This window comes from Monodelphis domestica, chromosome 3, assembly GCF_027887165.1.
Source record: "Monodelphis domestica isolate mMonDom1 chromosome 3, mMonDom1.pri, whole genome shotgun sequence".
Taxonomy (NCBI): Eukaryota; Metazoa; Chordata; class Mammalia; order Didelphimorphia; family Didelphidae; genus Monodelphis; species Monodelphis domestica.
The window spans coordinates 425,119,246-425,132,706 of record NC_077229.1 but is presented as its reverse complement, the minus strand read 5'-3'; the positions used below and the strand labels follow the sequence as shown (position 1 = coordinate 425,132,706).

The following is a 13,461-nucleotide window of genomic DNA, read 5'->3' as shown; positions in this document are numbered from 1 at the left end:
CCAAGACAAGAGGAGAAGAATTTGTCTCATATCACATCACTTTTAGAATGCTGAAAGCTTATTAGTAATCAGCAAGACAAAAGCTCAGCCCAGAAATTTCCCCCACAAATGGATCACTGCAAAACCCAGCATTGAATTATGTCAAGAAGCAAGCTGGAAACACTAACAAAAAAAGATTCCCATCATAAAGCTATTATGGCAATAGGAAAACTAAAAACACAAACCAAGAAACAGAGAATGACTTGAAAACAACTATAAGGAAAGCCTCAAAAAAAAATCCAGCATAGATACAAATCCAATCACAATTCTAGGAAGATATGAAGAGTTTTTTTAAAGGAACTTTAAGATTTTTATTTTAAAATCCAAATGAGCATTACAGAGGAAAAAATGGGGAAAGTGGGGACAGCATTAGGAGAAAGATATGAAAAGATAATTAACAACTTGGAATAAGAGGTACAAAACCTTACCAAAGAAAATGCTCCCTGAAAATTAGAATGGCTCAAATATAAGCTAATAATTCCATGAGACAATAAAATAAAAAGAAGAAAATATCAGGTATATCAAAGTAAAAACAAATGACCTAGAAGAAACAGAGCAAGATAATAAAATTTTAATAATCACCAAATTAGCTAAATAACTAAATAGCTAAATAACATGGCTTTAAACAAGAGCCTAAATATCATATTTCAAGGCATCATTTTTTTTTAAACTGCCTCTTTGAAACAGAGGGCAAAGTAGAAATAGAAAGACTTCAAAACTCCAAAATGAACACTTTCTGTAATATAACAACAAAATTCAGAGTTCCCATATCAAAGAAAAAATATGTAAGCAGCCAAAAAGAATTCAGTGCTGAGATCACATCACATCACAATCAAGATCACAAAAGATTTAGACACCACTACTTTATAAAGCAGCAAATAGCTTGGAATACAATATTCCAGAAAGCAAAAAGATATGAGGTTCCAGCTAAGAATAACTTACTGAGGAAAACTGAATATAAACCTATCTGGGAAAAAATGGATCTTTAATGAAATAAGAGAGCTTCCAAACATTTTTTAATGAAAAGACTAGAGTTGCATAGAAAATCTGATATATAAACATAGAAGTAAAGGGGGGGGGAGGAGAGAGATAATCAATTATCAGCAAGCAATCAGAAGGAATAAGAGCTAATTTGTTTATATTCTTATATGAAAAGATGATACATATATCCCCTCAGAACTCTATCATCATGAGATAGGAGTGTGGGGTGTCAAAGAGAAATTAATTAGCAATGGAGCTGGAAGTGATCTATTATTCTTTGATGAACATAAAAGAATGAAAAAGGGGAAAAGGAATCAATGTACCAGGAAGTGATGGAAAAGGGGAAAAATAAATGAGGAAAATTACATCATAAATGAGACATGTGGGTAAATGTCTATATAATAAAGAGGCAAGGGTGGGCAGTTATAGGGTAACAAATGAACCTCTCATCTGAATCAGTAAAGTAAGTAAGAATATATATATATGTACACCTAGTTGGGTTTGGAAATATAATTCACCCATCAGAAAAACAGGAAGAAGAGGACTTAAAGTGTGCTGGAGTAATAAGTGGGTTAGCAGATTAAGAGAAGGAATAGTTAGAAGCAAAACGAACATTTAAAGCAAGTAGGAGGTTGGGAAACAGAGAAGGAAAATCTAAGAGGAAGGAAGAAAACAAACATTCATTAAGCACCTACTTTATGCCAGGCATTGTTTTATATATATATATATAAATTTAAGTAGCTCATCTGATCCTAATGGGAGTTGGGTGCTATTATTATTCCCATTTTCTAATTGAAGAAACCAAGGCAGGGTTTAAGTAACTTTCTCAGAAAGCTAGTAAGGGCCTGAGGTTGGACTGGAAGTCAAGTCTTTCCCAACTCTTTTAACTACAGCATTATGCAGCTAACCTACTCTCTCTAGGAAAGAATAGGAAGGAGGAAAACATACAATTAACAATCATAATTATGAATGTGAATGGAAGAGGATGGCAGAATGAATTAAAAACTAGAATCTAACAATATGTTGTTTACATGAAATATTTTTGAAGCAAAAGGATACACAGAGTTTAAATAAAGAGATGGAACATTATTATTGTTCAGCTAAAGTAAAAAAGACATGGGTAGCAATTGTGATCCTAGACAATTGATAAAAAGAGATAAAGAGGGAAACTATACTTTGCTAGAAAATCCCATAAACACTGAAATAATATCAATAAAAATATATGCATGAAATGGCACAGCATCTAATTTTTTTTTTTTAACAATACCTTCTGACTTGGGTGGTAATTCTAAGACAGAGGAGCACCAAGGGCTAGGCAGCTGAAATTAAGTAACTTGCCCGAAGTCACCCAGCTAGGAAGAGTCTGAGGCCAGATTTTAACCCAGGTTCTCCTGACTCCAGGCCAAGCACACTATCCACTGTGCTACCTAAGCTTCCCCTGGCATCTAAATTCTTAAAGGAAAAGTCAAATGATTTACAGGAAGAAAGAGTCAGTAAAACCTCTAGTGAAGTTTGGTGCCCTCTTGGATCTGAATAAATGTAACCTCAAAATGAACAAAAACAAAATAAAAACTGAAGAACTCCAATGAAACTTCATAAAAGTCAAATTCAATAAACCTCTGGAGAATATTGATCAAGACTAGAAAGGAGGGGACAGCTCAGTGGATTGAGAGCTAGGCCTAGAGACGGGAGGTCCTAGGTTCAAATCTGGCCTAACACTTCCCAGTTGTGTGACCCTGGGCAAGTCACTTGACTCCCATTGCCCAGCCCTTACCACTCTTCTGTCTTGAAGCCAATACACAGTATTGACTACAAGACGGAAGGGTTTAAAAAAAAAAAGACTAGAAAGAAATATATCTTTTAGCTGTGATCCTTCACAAAAATTCATTATGTAATAGCGCAAAAAAAAAAAACCTCGCAAATGTAGAAAAGCAGAAATATGCATATTTTAACAACCATAATATAATAAAAATTCTTTTCAATAAAGGACCTTTGAAGAAAAATAAAAAGTTGATTTTAAAACTAAACAATTTCATCCTAATTAATAATTTCATTAAAGATAATGAAAACAATGAAGCAATCTACCAAAATTTTGGGGATGCAGCCAAAACAGCACTTTAAACATTTTAATCAATAAAAGAGAAAGAGCAATTCAACAAATTGGGCATGCAACTAAAAAAACCTAGAAAACCCACAAATTAAAACTTCCCAATTAAACACTAAAATAGAAATCCTAAAAATCAATAGATTAGCAAAACTAAAAGCAAAAACAAAAAGCAATGAATCAATAAATAAAACCATTAGTGTTTTTAAAGTGTTTTTTAAATCTGTTTAAAAGTGATAATCTAATGAAATGGATTAATAATCACAAAAATAAATTACAGATGAGCAGAATGAGAAAAAAGTACTGAAATCTGTTTTAGATTAAAAAAATTAAACAAACTAGAAATAAAATCCTTCCCCAAGAAACTACCTGGGACCAAGACAATTTAGAAGCAAATTATACCAAATATTTAATGATTAATTCTAATACAAAAACATAAAATGCCCAAATTAACAGGTCAGGAAATAGAATACTTAAATAGCAGTATCTTAGAAAAATAAGCAAATCATAAATGAACTTCCAAAGGGGAAAAAGTTAGGACCATGTGGATTTAAAAGCAAGTTCTACTACACTTTTAAAGAATAATTACTTCCAATCCTATATAAGTTGGGGGGAGTGGGGGGGGGGAGAGAGACAGACAGACAGACAGACAGACAGACTGACTGACACACACAGTTTGGAAGTACACTGGATGGAGCGCCAGGCCTGTTGTATGGAGGATCTGTGTCTATATTTGGCTTCAAATACTTCTTAGCTGTGTGATCCTGAGTAAGTCACTCAATCTGAATTGCCAACCCTTAACTGCTCTTTTGCTTTGGAATCAATACTGAATATTGATTCTAAGACAGAAGGTATGGGTTTAAAAAAAAAGTCAATTGCCTAACCTTTACTGTTCTTCTGTCTTAGAGTTAATACTAAGGTAGAAGGTACAGGTAATTTAAAAAAAGAAATAAAAAGAAAGAAGGAGGTGGGGAAGAAAAAAATAGAAAAAAGAAAAGAGTTCTATCAAATTTTTCTGACAGAGATGGTATTGACAACTAAACAAGCCAAAGTTAAAACAGAGAAAGTAAACTATAGTCCAAATTCCCAAATGAATTATCAATGCAAAAATTATAAATTAAACATTAACAAGGAGAAGAGTATAGCTTATCACAAAGTTTATATACTATGACCAGGATAGTTTATACTAATAATGAAAGATTGGTTCTATATTAAGAAAACTAATTGACCAAATTAATTTTTTAATCATATGATTTTATCAATAGATACAAAAAATGTTTTAACAAAATATTCCATTCCTATAGAGTAGGATGGAAATAGTGCTTTCCTTTAAAATGGCAATCTAATGTTACTATGTGATTTTCAAAGACAATATGTGGTCAGCAGAGATTATTATGTAAAATTCAATTTTTTTTTAATCCTTACTTTCTATCTTAGAATCAATACTAAGTATCAGGTTCCAAGGTAGAAGATAGGACCTGGTTAGGTGGTCAAGAATAAGTGACTTGCCCTGGGTCATAAAGCTAGGGAAGTATCAGAGGCCAAATTTGAATCCAGAACCTTCAATCTCCAAGACTGTCTTTCTATCCACCAAGTCACTTAGCTGCCCCCTCTGGGTTTAGTTTCCATCCTCCCATCCACCATTTCTATTTAAGTTTGATACCACTGCTCTAAATCAATTAAATCAATTAGAGAAGTGCAAATTAAAACAACTCTAAGACATCATCTCACATCCATCAGATTGACTAAGTTGACAAAAAAGGAAAGTGGCATATTGAAAGGGCTACGGAAAAACAGGTGCTTTGTTGCACTATTGGTGGTACCTGTGAATTTGACACAGACATTTTAGAAAGCAATTTGAAACTATCCCCCCAAAATTTTTAAAGTACATATTTTTTTATTGCTACTCAGTCCATACCACAAAAAAATCAAAGAAACAGAAAAAAGATTCACATGTTAAAAAATATTTATAGCAGTTCTTTTCACAATGGATTAAAAAAATAAAGGAAACAGGGGGTGCCCATAAATTGAGGAATGATTGAATAAGTAATGGTTTATGCATATGATGGAATACCATTGTGCTATGAGAAATGAAAGAGAATTGCTTCAGAGAAACTTGAAAAAACTTGTACAACCTGATATAAAGTGAAGTGAAACAGAACTAAGAAAACAATTTACACAATAACAACAATATTGCAAAGACAAACAATTTTGAAAAACTTAGGAACTCTGATCAATACAATGACAAAATAAAACTCCAGAGGACTCAAGATGAAACATGTTACCTATTTCCAAGATAGAGAAATGACAGATTCAGAGCATAGACTGAGGTACCTTTTTTAATGTGGATAATGCAGGATTTTTTTTCTCTTAACTATATGTGTTAAGATAATTAATTTTATTTTTCTTACTTTCCAATAAGGGAGTGAGTTATGACAAAGAGAAAAATCAGAAGTGAAAATTTTAACTTACTTTTTAAAAACTGGAATTACACTAACTATATACCTCTTAACTTAGGGACACAGATTCCAAGTAAGTAAAAGACAAAAGGAAAAAGTCTCATATATACAGAAGTATGCATTTTTAGTATATGTTTTTAGGAGGATAAGAAATGAAAGGAACATAGGGACCCACAGAATGGGGAATGGCTTACCAAACTGGTTTATTAATATAATTTTTATTATTATCAAAACATAAGAAATTACAAAATGAAGAATTAAGAGAAGCTGGGAAAACGTAAATTGACAGAAAGGAAAGCAGGCTGAATCAGAACTTAGAAAATTATTGTAATCATTTAAAAAAAAATAACCCTTGAAGATTTCAGGACTCTTATCAACGAAGTATCTCAATGATGTCACATGGTTAAGCATGACTTGGCAGGAAAGTGATAAACTATAAGTGCAAATTAATCAAGCATGTTGATTTATTTTGCTTGGCTGTAGTTGTTACAAATGAGGATTCTAGTTGGGAGGGGAAAGGGAAGGAGTCAATTGAAAATTGACTGTGATGAGGTAGGTGGGAGGCTCAATGGATGGAGAGCAAGCCAGATCTAGACATAGAAAATCCTGGGTTCAAATATGGCCCCAGATTCTTTCTACCAAATCTATGTGACCCTGGGCAAGTCATTTAACCCCATTATTTAATATCTATCAATTCTAAGACAGAAGGTGAGGATTTAAGAAAAAAGTGATAATGATGTTTTTTTAAAAAAGCAAAAATTATCAGTCAAACATCTAAAAAGAAAATCTTTAAAGAGACTAAAGATTGGCCAGATAAGAGAATTCAGAGAAGCCAAGGCAAAAAAAAAATTGTAACCTAGGGGAGAGGGTAGCCAATAGTTTCAGAAGCTACAGAGTGACCACAAAGAGACAATAAGGAAAAAGACTTGTACAAGAATATTCATAGCAGTGCTCTTTGTGGTGGCCAAAAATTGGAAAATGAGGGGATGCCCTTCAATTGGGGAATGGCTGAACAAATTGTGGTATATGTTGGTGACGGAATACTATTGGGCTCAAAGGAATAATAAAGTGGAGGAATTCCATGGAGACTGGAACAACCTCCAGGAATTGATGCAGAGTGAAAGGAGCAGACCCAGGAAAACATTGTACACAGAGACTGATACACTGTGGTACAATCGAAGGTGATGGACTTCTCCATTAGTGTCAATGCAATGTCCCTGAACAATCTGCAGGGATCTAAAAAATACTATCCACAAGCAGAGGATAAACTGTGGGAGTAAAAACACTGATGAAAAGCAACTGCTTGACTTCAGGGGTGGAGGGGACATGACAGAGGAGAGACTCTAAATGAACACTCTAATGCAAATACCAACAACATGGAAATGGGTTTGAATCAAGAACACATGTGATACCCAGTGGAATCACACGTCGGCTGGGGGGGGGGGGGGGGGAGATGATCTTTGTTTCCAATGAATAATGTTTGGAAATGACCAAATAAAATAATGTTTTTAAAAAAAAAGCTACAGAGTGGTCAAGAAGGATGAGAACTAAAAAAGGTCATCAGATTTAATAATAAAGAAGTCTTAGGATAATCTAGGAAAAAGCAGGCTTAGCTGGGTGGTGAGATTAGTTCCAGAGTAGAAGCAGTTGAAAAGTGAGAGGGAAATAAGGAAGTGGAAACAACTAATATAGGTGGATTTTTGCTTTGTTTTTCAAGAAATTTGGTTTGAAAAGGGAGGAATGATATGACAACTTAGGGGAAAAGAAGTGTTATAACAAAGTATTCTTAAGGATGAGTGCAATCTGGAAGTGTTTATATGTAGTAGAAAAGATAACAGGTGATGAAGAGAAAATAAATTGGTAGACTACAATGACTGTAGAGTATGTGTGTGTATATATATATACACACACACACAAATAAGTAGATATATGGATATATAGAGATGTATCAAATATCTATCATCATATATATACATGTGCATATATATATGTACACAAATGTACAGATATCTGATACCTCTCTTTAGACAATAATCCTGGCCCAAAAGAATAGCTTTTATTTGAATAGACTCTTTAGAATTAAAAAGGATTTTAAAAATCGCTTAAGAGAACTTCTTTCACATTAATGGTGGCAAAAGTGAGGTCCCGAGTAAACTGATGACATAGCTAATTAGGAACAATTAGTATTCTCTGTAGAAGCTTCAATGGGGCTAACAATAAAATAAAATTAGAATAAAAAATAAGATGGTAGCAAGCCACTTAATTTCTTAGTACCATCAGGCCATTCTGTAAATCCTAACATTTTAACATTTTAAAGTCAGTGTCTATCTAAATTTGTAAAGAGTTTCCTAAACAAAAGAAATCATAGCTTCAGTTCCAAAACAAACAAAAACTGGGAACCTAGTCAAAATCCATTTATGGAGAGGAAAGTCACTAATTTCTTAACAGGACAATTTGATCTAGTATGATCACCACAACACCGCTACTTAAAGAGAAAAGGCAAACCTCTATAAAAATCAGACACTTTATCTAAGCTTATATCAACTTAGATGAGCAATTTAAGATATTAAATTGGCTGTTTTAGGGGATTAACAATCTACCATAAGCAGAGATCTCTACACAGAGGCTGTCAAGGATATTATACAATAAATTCCTATTCAGGATTTGTAACACTCAAAATATTTACTTACATCTACATTTCTTCAAAAAGAAACATTTTTCCCAAAGACCCCAGCTTTTGGGACAAGAATCCACTATTTGACAAAAACTGCTGGGAAAATTGGAAGACAGTGTGGGAGAGATTAGGTTTGGATCAACACCTCACACCCTACACCAAGATGAATTCAGAATGGGTCAATGACTTGAACATAAAGAAGGAACTATATAAGTAAATTAGGCGAACACAGAATAGTATACATGTCAGACCTTTGGGAAGGGAAAGATTTTAAAACCAAGCAAGACTTAGAAAGAGTCACAAAATGTAAAATAAAAGATTTTACTAAATCAAATTAAAAAGGTTTTGGACAAGCAAAACCAATGTAACTAAAATCAGAAGGGAAGCAACAAATTGGGAAACAATCTTCATAAAAACCTCTGACAAAGGTTTAATTACTCAAATTTATAAAGAGCTAAATCAATTGTACTTAAAAAATCAAGCCATTCTCCAATTGATAAATGGGCAAGGGACATGAATAGGCAGTTTTCAGATAAAGAAATCAAAACTATTAATAAGCACGTGAAAAAGTGTTCTAAATCTCTTATAATCAGAGATGCAAATCAAAACAACTCTGAGGTATCACCTCACACCTAGCAGATTGGCTAACATGACAGCAAAGGAAAGTAATGAATGCTGGAGGGGATGTGGCAAAGTAGGGACATTAATTCATTGCTGGTGGAGTTGTGAATTGATCCAACCATTCTGGAGGGCAATTTGGAACTATGCCCAAAGGGAGCTAAAAGATTGTCTGCCCTTTCAACCAGCCATAGCACTGCTGGGTTTGTACCCCAAAGAAATAATAAGGAAAAAGACTTGTACAAGAATATTCATAGCTGTGCTCTTTGTGGTAGCAAAAAAATTGGAAAATGAAGGGATGCCCATCAATTGAGGAATGGCTGAACGAATTATGGTACATGTTGGTGATGGAATACTATTGTGCTAAAAGGAATAATAAAGTGGAGGAATTCCATGGAGACTGGAATAACCTCCAGGAAGTGATGCAGAGCGAGAGGAGCAGAACCAGGAAAACATTGTACACAGAGACTGATACACTGTGGTACAATCGAAGGTGATGGACTTTTCCATTAGTGTCAATGCAATGTCCCTGAACAATCTGCAGGGATCTAGGAGAAAAAACACTATCTACAAGCAGAGGACAAACTGTGGGAGTAAAAACACCAAGAAAAAGCAACTGCTTGACTACAGGGGTGGAGGGGACATGTCAGAGGAGAGACACTAAATAAACACTCTAATGCAAATACCAACAACATGGAAATGGGTTCGAATCAAGGGCATATGTAATAATACCCAGTGGAATCGCACATCGGCTATGGGGGGGGGGGGGGAGGAGGAAAAGAAAATGATCTTTGTTTCCAATGAATAATGTTTGGAAATGACCAAATAAAATAATGGTCAAAAAAAAAGGAAACATTTTTATCTTATTTGATGACAAGAATTTAACTATACTGATTCAAATTAGTAAAAGTGTGGAACTATGGATGTCCAACATTACAAATGCTGTCAGACTCAGTTGCTGAATGGGTTAGTTTTGTTTAACATCCTTTGTTATTAGGGAGAAACTCTGGGATGGGAAGATATAATACTGAGAAATGACAATGGTACAAAAAAACTTTAAATAAAATTTGGTCAATAAAATTTAAAACAAGATAAATCCAGTTAGAAGTTTCTTCAATGTTCAGGCCAGAAACCAAACCTTATATATCCTAAGAAAGCTAAATATGTCAGATTCCTTTTCTTTTCAGCAACCACTACGAAGTCTTTCTTTTTTCTTAAACTAGGTTAGTCTCTCAATTCTCATCTGGAAGATACTCTACTACTGCAAACTTCTTCAATGCCTAACCTGTTACTCACATTTATTCATTACATTTACTTTGCAGAACCATTCCTTTCTAGTCTTTTGAATCAAAAGAAGATAGCCTGCAATGCACCAAAGGTAGTAACAATGTCAACTAACAAATTGTTCCTTTACTATAAAGCAAAAAACAATATATACCCATAACAGAAGGCAGAAGAGTAAAATTTTTTATTTATGACACTGCTAATCTGATAATGTATAAGGCCTTTGTAAAGTCATAAAAATAAATGTATTTAGGAATATACTTACCAGGATGATTGGAAATGGGAGGCTGGAATGCAATCTCATTGTGAACTGGCCCTAGAGAAACAATAACAAAATCCCCACACCATTAATTCCTCTATATTTTAAATTTTTGGAATAATACTTCCTTGTGCACAACTCATAGACCTTGTAAAGATGCTTAGTGCATCATTCAAGCTAATGACACATTTCTAAGAACCAAGTCTGTTTTAAGATTGAGTAAACATTTTTCAAACAATTTGAACTTTGTTCTCTTTCATATCATCTCTAAAAACTATCACAAAAAGTGATCCAAATAATGTCAGTTCTAAATAGAAATACTGACTGATAAAAGATCAGATACCAAATCTCTTAAATATTCCCATTCTAGTTAGAGTAAACCTAGTTTCCCCTCCAGGTCTCAGTGATGTTTTGTCATAGGGCTTGCTTGAAACGTGCCTCTCAATCTAATCTGTAATAGGATCCAGGAATCTATCTTGGAAGTCCTTGTCTGAAGTGCTCATTCTATGCTGATGACTAGGTGAGGCAAACACAAAGAAATATTAGCCCTTGAACTCTAAGATCTAATAGCCTAGTTGGTGATATATAAATTTATATATCCTTTATACACACACATATATATGAAAAAAACCAAGACCATTAACAAAACAATAAAATGAATGGAAATTAACACAATGTAAATAATATATAAGTACTGACACAGGACATGAATTTAGAATTATTAAAAATAACCAATGCTTTCAAAGAAATGCCAAAAGGTAGCTGCTTAAAAAAATGTTAAGTGTTTTAGTCATTTTAAAAAAATCTCATGATTGAGATGTAAATGTTAAGACATCCTTCCTTCATCAAAACAAACAAATAAATAAAATCTCCAAAACCGCTTACAGTAATGTCCAGGATGGGGTGGCATAGGCGGATGATGTTGAAGATGACCATTTTGGTGGTGAGGTATATTGGGCGTATATGCTGCAGTTCTACTTCCAGTCCAAGTGGTAGTACTGTCTAAAAATTAAGATCCAAAGGAATTAATTTAAATACTCCCTATTTTCTCAAGAATTTGAGAGTTTTGAGAAATAACAACAACCATGTACATACTATGATGGTAAGTAGCTGGCTGGGCAGTAAATCCATTCTGCTGCTGTCCTGGCTGAGGTCCTGAAGCTATCTGCAAAAGTCCTTCACTATGGCTGCCTGTCAATATACTGGTAGGCTGACCTGGAGAAACAATAGTTTTTATATTTACAAGAAAAAATTATTTGTATCAATGATTTTCTATATTGGATAAAAGATCTATTTTTAACAATATAATTTATCAGTTCTTTCAGGATAAAAAAAGCTCTGTCAATAATTACCACTTATAAAAATGGGCTGTTTTTGCTATATAAGAACAAAAACTGAAATAAATAAGTAAAATAATTCCTTGCATCTAAAGTAGGATAAAAAAAACAGTTTTACATCATATATTTGAAATAACTTATGGTAGTCTATTTATTTCAAATGCTTTAATATAAAAACTATTACTATAATCCAAATGCCACAAAAATTCTCCCAGACCCTCTGTTATCCACCATACCTGATCCATTCTGATAACCCCTCTAGAAGCTCGCCAGCTTGCTCCTTGATCCACACCTGGCCATCTGTTCCAGTTTCCTCAGGACTCTTCTGAATAGAACTCCAAAGTCCCAGGACCAAGGAAACTGTGTACTGAGTTGCCAATTTCCCACTTTGAAAACTGACAAATTAACTCTTCTAAAATTCTGATTTTGCTTTCTGTTTCAGAGTGGTTGGGCAAACTATGAAAGAATATTAGGAGGATTAAATAGTCTATTCTATTGATACTAGATTAATGATAATTGCATTGTTTGGAGTTAGCACTAAAGTTATAGAATAGAATGTAGGAATAAGTGGGAGAAGATTCAAGCTATAGGGAAGCAACTAAGTTGCTTAAGTCAAGTAGACTTAGAGCTCCCTAGGAGCTCTAGAACACCAAGGTTTTATTTAGAAAGAGTCAGGGAAGAGTGAGGGGATATTTCTGAAGGGAAATGGGAAATGGTAGAGAGGAAAAAAAGACCAAGGAACTAAATGCATGTCCCCTGTACCAGTTGCCTTTTTCTATCCTAAAGGGCCCCATCCTAAATATTTTGATTGAGATGATGGAAGTTATAATGCTGAAGAATTCCTACCAAGAATTTCCTTTCCCTGCTATCAAGAAGAACATAGAGGTAACTGATTTCTTTAAAAAGAAGAAAAGGAATACTCTCATCAGGAACAACCTCCTCCCCAGCAAAATATAATTTCTGTTAACCTAAGGGTCTCTGTTTTTTACACTGAAATTTACTACCTAGTTTATTAAAAGATTTTTTAAAGAGCTCTTTGAAATGTAAACATATAGTACTAGTAACTTTTGGGGGGCATTAAAAAAAAGATGTAAAGATACTCAAAACATGAAGGAAAAAATCTGCACTTTAACTTTTATAATTACCTCACCTTTCAAAGTTTTCTACCCAACAAAACAGGAATTCTAGCATGAAAGGTCCTATTGTTCAAAGTGTCAAAACAAAAAATATTCTACCCCTTCCCATGCCACAAACCAAACTCCCTCAAAATCAAGTGATTAAATTCTCAACAGTACCTTTTCTTTCAGTAAAGAAACAATTTAACAATTTGAACAAAAAAAATATTTTTATATTCAACTAGATAAAAAAGGTATTTTGTACTCTCCCGAAATTCAATTCTTCAACTATTCCCAATGGAAAAAAGCTAATATAACAATAATGATATCAACTGAAGTTCACTTGATATTTAAGAAGGAAATGAAATGCTTAAAAAGTTTATGTTCAAATAATTAGTAATTCTCTAATGCCTATAGATTTGCTTTGTTGTATTTTGTTGTACTTTAAATTTATATTATTTTTAAGCATATGAAACGTATAGATTGAATCAAACATACAGCCTTTTAGTCTCTCTTTTTTTCCCTGATTCACTTATTTACAAGTTCTACCAATTTACTTTTTAAGATATATACATTTTCTTCATCTCATTT

General features: G+C 33.6%; 1 protein-coding gene across 8 annotated transcripts in view; it reads right to left on the bottom strand.

Moving 5' to 3' along the window:
• Window positions 1-13,461, bottom strand: part of SMAD4 (SMAD family member 4) — a 72,598-nt gene that overhangs the window by 32,268 nt on the left and 26,869 nt on the right. For all 8 annotated transcript variants that reach the window (XM_056824435.1, XM_056824434.1, XM_056824437.1 and 5 more), the window contains exons 6-8: window positions 11,514-11,633; window positions 11,304-11,420; window positions 10,425-10,475 (exon numbers count right to left, since the gene is read on the bottom strand). In XM_056824435.1, the coding sequence (XP_056680413.1) occupies window positions 10,425-10,475; window positions 11,304-11,420; window positions 11,514-11,633 (288 nt within the window). The remainder of the gene's footprint in view (window positions 1-10,424; window positions 10,476-11,303; window positions 11,421-11,513; window positions 11,634-13,461) is intronic.